Here is a 6,334-nt window from a genome sequence, read left to right as displayed (position 1 = left end):
GTAAGAACAAGTCCTGTCTGAAGCTAGTTGCAAAACAAAGCCTACAAAATGGCAGCTTTGGTATTTAAATGAGCAATACTTTTTTGGGGGGGGGGGTAGATGGGTGGGTGAAAATGGTGATGGTGTATTATTTTCTTTGTCCTCCAGGGGGCGTACATACCCTTGGATTAGGTACAGTATTTCTGAACAGGGGCGGAATGGGAAAAAGACTTGTGTTCTCCAGAAAACAAAGACATGCAACAAATAGGATAACGTTTTCACCCAGGGCCTGTTTACAAGGTACAGTTTAAGCTTCGTCCTGTACTAAAATAATGTTCAATGAAGATTCTCCATGGGAAGTGTTTCTTAATCTATGTTTGAGAAACCAGCTCTCAAATGGGTTATGGTTTACATTCTCAAATGTGTTTTACAATCGGCAGTTGTCAAACGCCAAAGAGCAATAAAATCTTAGTGGCCAGGAAAAACTCCCCAGAAAAAAGGAACCATGCTTTTGGTAATTCAGAATGTGTTCTAGACCTCTTTTTTTTTTTTTTTAACTAGGCGAGTCAGTTAACCACTTCACAACCAGACCACTCACTGGTTAGTTAACCAGCTTCCTATAACATGGTCATAAAGAGGAACACAAAACACTTATTTTGCATATGTTGCATATTGTCAAGACCTCAGGCTTCACCGGGCAGTGCAGGGAGTGTTTTACACTGCGGTTGTTTTACCAGACCAACAACAACATGACAGTTTTTCCTTTTTGAAAGCTGGCGAGATGAACTGCTCTTCTAGTTTTAATGAGAAGTATTACTGGAATGAACATTACAGATAGTCGGCGTAATCAAATAACATTCAGCTCAGACACCCATACATACCCCGCGAGACAAGCTCAGACACCCATACATACCCAGCGAGACATGCCACCAGGGGTCTCTTCAGACACCCGTACATACCCTGCGAGACATGCCACCAGGGGTCTCTTCAGACACCCGTACATACCCCGCGAGACATGCCACCAGGGGTCTCTTCAGACACCCGTACATACCCCGCCAGACATGCCACCAGGGGTCTCTTCAGACACCCATACATACCCCGCGAGACATGCCACCAGGGGTCTCTTCAGACACCCATACATACCCTGCGAGACATGCCACCAGGGGTCTCTTCAGACACCCCGCGAGACATGCCACCAGGGGTCTCATCAGACACTCGTACATACCCCGCGAGACATGCCACCAGGGGTGTCTTCACAGTTTCCCGAATTCACGGCAACACACAGTATTATTCAGAGCCATGAACGCAAGGAACTCCCTCCTCTCCAATTATTCAAGCAAAACAAACACTCACAAACACACCGAAGTGCACAGACACATTATTGTTTGTATGTTGTATTTTACATTTATGTGACTGTCCTTTTTTATCGGTAGCTAGGTTTCCATCCAATTTGGGACAGATTTTTATGCAGATATTCTAAAACAATATGCGCATTTTCCTACCAGAGATGTGTTTCCATCAAACGGATTTATTGCGAATCAAAGGTTGTGTGTGATGAGGTAATGCATATAAAAATAACTTTTGCGGTTAAATTCCCATGTACCGAATGAAAAATACAATGTACTTGGGTTTCCATCGCACTTTCAACTCTACTAATGTTTTTTTCTCAAACTGTTTCGTTATATAGCAAATGTTTTGCCGCTCTGACATTGCTCGTCCATACATTTTATATAATCTTAATTCCATTCCTTTGCTTAGATTTATGTGTATTAGGTTTATATTGTGAAATTGTTAGATTACTTTAGATATTAGTGCACTGTCTGAGCTAGAAACACAAGCATTTCGCTACACCCGCCATAACATTGCTAAACACGTGTATGTGACCAATAACATTTTTTTTAATTTGATGTGCCCACTCTGGTCTTGGCGCATTCGCTCTAGCCAACATCTCGCACGTACAGTCGTGGCCAAAAGTTTTGAGAATGACAAATATTAATTTTCACAAAGTCTGCTGCCTCAGTTTGTATGATGGCAATTTGCATATACTCCAGAATGTTATATCGAGTGATCAGATGAATTGCAATTAATTGCAAAGTCCCTCTCTGCCATGCAACTTAACCGAATCCCCCAAAAAACATTTCCACTGCATTTCAGCTCTGCCACAAAAGGACCAGCTGACATCATGTCAGTGATTCTCTCGTTAACATAGGTGTGAGTGTTGACGAGGACAAGGCTGGAGATCACTCTCATGCTGATTGAGTTCGAAAAGCAGACTGGAAGCTTCAAAAGCAGGGTGGTGCTTGGAATCATTGTTCTTCCTCTGTCAACCATGGTTACCTGCAAGGAAACACGTGCCGTCATCATTGCTTTGCACAAAAAGGGCTTCACAGGCAAGGATATTGCGGCCAGTAAGATTACACCTAAATCAAGCAACTATCAGATCATCAAGAACTTCAAGGAGAGCGGTTCAATTGTTGTGAAGAAGGCTTCAGGGCGCCCAAGAAAGTCCAACAAGCGCCAGGACCGTCTCCTAAAGTTGATTCGGCTGTGGGATCGGGGCACCACCAGTACAGAGCTTGCTCAGGAATGACAGCAGGCAGGTATGAGTGCATCTGCACGCACAGTGAGGCGAAGACATTTGGAGGATGGCCTGGTGTCAAGAAGGGCAGCAAAGAAGCCACTTCTCTCCAGGAAAAACATCAGGGACAGACTGATATTCTTCAAAAGGTACAGGGATTGGACTGCTGAGGACTGGGGTAAAGTAATTTTCTCTGGTGAATCCCCTTTCTGATTGTTGGGGTCATCCGGAAAAAGCATGTCCGGAGAAGACAAGGTGAGCGCTACCATCAGTCCTGTGTCATGCCAGCAGTGAAGCATCCTGAGACCATTCATGTGTGGGGTTGCTTCTCAGCCAAGGGAGTGGGCTCACTCACAATTTTGCCAAAGAACACCCATGAATAAAGAATGGTACCAACACATCCTCCGAGAGCAACTTCTCCCAACCATCCAGGAACAGTTTAGTGACGAACAATGCCTTTTCCAGCATTATGGAGCACCTTGCCATACGGCAAAAGTGATAACTAAGTGGCTCGGGGAACAAAACATTGATATTTTGGGTCCATGGCCAGCAAACTCCCCAGACCTTAATCCCATTGAGAACTTGTGGTCAATCATCAAGAGGCGGGTGGACAAACAGAAACCCACAAACTCCAAGCATTGATTATGCAAGAATGGGCTGCCATCAGTCAGGATGTGGCCCAGAAGTTAATTGACAGCATGCCAGGGCGGATTGCAGAGGTCTTGAGGAGGGTCAACACTGCAAATATTGACTCTTTGCATCAACTTCATGTAATTGTCAATAAAAGCCTTTGACACTTATGAAATGCTTGTAATTATACTTCAGTATTCCATAGTAACATCTGACAAGAACATCTAAAGACACTAATATTTGTGTCATTCTCAAAACGTTTGGTCACGACTGTACATTGTGGGATTATTATGGATAAGAGCGATACTACTTTATTTTGTCAAACGGCAGCCAAGCATCAATGATCATGTCACCAGAATATGACCCTGGATATTTATTGGGTAGGAGCGTCAAGCTCATCACCATGCACTTTCACCACCCTGTGAAGTTCATCATCATTTATTTCATCTGTAGCCTAATAAACTGCATGCTTTCCCAAGTCACACAACAGATTATCACGTGGCTCCAGTTTACTTCGATATCATCAAATCACATTTATTTATAAAGCCCTTCTTACATCAGCTAATATCTCAAAGTGCTGTACAGAAACCCAGCCTAAAACCCCCAAACAGCAAGCAATGCTAATGTAGAAGCACGGTGACTAGGAAAAACTCCCTAGAAAGGCCAGAACCTAGGAAGAAACCTAGAGAGGAACCAGGCTAAAAGGGGTGGCCAGTCTTCTGGCTGTGCTGGGTGGAGATTATAACAGAACATGGCCAAGATGTTCAAATGTTCATAGATAACCAGCAGGGTCAAATAATAATAATCACAGTGGTTGTCGAGGGTGCAACAAGTCAGCACCTCAGGAGTAAATGTCAGTTGAATTTTCATAGCCGATCATTCAGAGTATCTCTACCGCTCCTGCGGTCTCTAGAGAGTTGAAAACAGCTGGTCTGGGACAGGTAGCACGTCCGGTGAACAGGTCAGGGTTCCATAGGCAGAACAGTTGAAATTGGAGCAGCAGCACGGCCAGGTGGACTGGGGACAAACAAGGAGTCATCAGGCCAGGTAGTCCTGAGGCTTTTGGTCCTAGGGATATGATCATTATATCAATATTTGCTCATAGAGGTGTTTCCACTGCCATTTCTCACATAATTCATTTTACTGACATAAATAATCTCTTATCCATAATAATCTAATCATGTAGGCTATAGCTGTGCCCTGGCCAACTGCTTCCTAGAACACAGGTTCCAATACCAGAGAGCACAGTCGCTACCTAACGCAACATTCCACCATCAGTAGAGTTGAAAATACCATGGAAACCCATTTAACTTGTATTGGTCGTTCGGTACATGGAGATTTACCCCCCCCCCCCCCCACACACACAAAAAATGTTATATGTGCATACGTCATCACACACAGCCTTATATCTGCAACAAGACAATTTGATGGAAACGTCTCTTTTTAGGAAATGCACTTATAGTTTTTTTTTATGTGGATTTTGGAATATTTGCATAAAAATCTGTGTACCAGTGGTTTGATACTTGTCATGTTTTTTGTTGTTGTGGACCCCAGGATGAATAGCTGCTTCCTGGATCCAAATAAACCAATAGATAGTACTGGTAGGCCACGAGGTCTCCGCCTGACCTGGGTCTTATACATTAGTGCACAGCAAACGTCTTGCAACAAAAACACAAGTTCATCTTAGTCCCTCCCCGTTTATCTGTTTTCCTCAGTTTGGTGCCAAGTGAATACCACCCAGGTTGACTACATGAACTCTGCCCGAACCTGGCCCTTATACCTGCCTGCTCTGAGCTCCCCCACGCCCGAACCTGGCCCTTATACCTGCCTGCTGCAAGCTCTGAGCCCCTCCTGGCCCTTATACCTGCCTGCTGCAGGCTCTGAGCTCCTCCACGCCCAAACCTGGCCCTTATACCTGCCTGCTACAGGCTCTGAGCCCCTCCACGCCCGAACCTGGCCCTTATACCTGCCTGCTGCAGGCTCTGAGCTCCTCCACGCACGAACCTGGCCCTTACACCTGCCTGCTGCCTGCTCTGAGCCCCTCCACGCCCGAACCTGGCCCTTATACCTGCCTTCTACAGGCTCTGAGCTCCTCCACGCCCGAACCTGGCCCTTATACCTGCCTGCTGCAGGCTCTGAGCTCCTCCACGCCCGAACCTGGCCCTTATACCTGCCTGCTACAGGCTCTGAGCCCCACCACGCCTGAACCTGGCCCTTATACCTGCCTGCTACAGGCTCTGAGCCCCTCCACGCCCGAACCTGGCCCTTACACCTGCCTGCTACAGGCTCTGAGCCCCTCCACGCCCGAACCTGGCCCTTATACCTGCCTGCTGCAGGCTCTGAGCCCCTCCACGCCCGAACCTGGCCCTTATACCTGCCTGCTACAGGCTCTGAGCCCCACCACGCCCGAACCTGGCCCTTATACCTGCCTGCTACAGGCTCTGAGCCCCTCCACGCCCGAACCTGGCCCTTATACCTGCCTGCTGCAGGCTCTGAGCTCCTCCACGCCCGAACCTGGCCCTTATACCTGCCTGCTGCAGGCTCTGAGCTCCTCCACGCCCGAACCTGCCTTTGCTTTGATGCAACCTCTGTTCTGTGTGCCAACCTCAGCCACATCAAGTTCCCTTCCAAATAAGCATTACTGCGTCTCCAGTGGCTCCCTACACCCTTTATAGTGTACTACTTTTGACCAGAACCTTACTGACCCACCGTAGTTATTGTACTCCTTTCATAACAGTAGGCTGGTGACTTGGAGCCGAGTTCAACTATTGTTGACGTTAATGTATTCCAAATGGGACCGTGAAGAATGAACTGAGTTTATATTGAGGACGGTAATCTGTCTTGGCAAAGGACAACTGACTGACACTTTATGAAGTGTAGTGGGTAATGCCTGGTTCTGTTTGGCAGTGTAGTGGGTAATGCCTGGTTCTGTTTGGCAGTGTAGTGGGTAATGCCTGGTTCCGTTTGGCAGTGTAGTGGGTTATGCCTGGTTCTGTTTGGCAGTGTAGTGGGTTATGCCTGGTTCTGTTTGGCAGTGTAGTGGGTAATGCCTGGTTCTGTTTGGCAGTGTAGTGGGTAATGCCTGGTTCTGTTTGGCAGTGTAGTGGGTTATGCCTGGTTCTGTTTGGCAGTGTAGTGGGTTATGCC

The 6,334-nt window shown here is 46.7% G+C and overlaps 1 protein-coding gene across 1 annotated transcript; it reads left to right on the top strand.

The window, feature by feature from the left end:
- The first annotated feature begins 2,794 nt into the window (after positions 1-2,794).
- Positions 2,795-5,862, top strand: LOC129827217 (putative uncharacterized protein FLJ45999). The gene is made up of 2 exons (XM_055887955.1): positions 2,795-2,812; positions 5,065-5,862. Exons 1-2 carry the CDS (start codon positions 2,795-2,797, stop codon positions 5,860-5,862), a joined length of 816 nt encoding a protein of 271 aa, XP_055743930.1.
- Positions 5,863-6,334: the final 472 nt, after the last annotated feature.

The sequence above is a fragment of the Salvelinus fontinalis genome, chromosome 29, assembly GCF_029448725.1.
Source record: "Salvelinus fontinalis isolate EN_2023a chromosome 29, ASM2944872v1, whole genome shotgun sequence".
NCBI classification, from domain to species: domain Eukaryota; kingdom Metazoa; phylum Chordata; class Actinopteri; order Salmoniformes; family Salmonidae; genus Salvelinus; species Salvelinus fontinalis.
The sequence above is the reverse complement of the archived record's forward strand: the minus strand, read 5'-3'. Positions and strand labels throughout refer to the sequence as shown.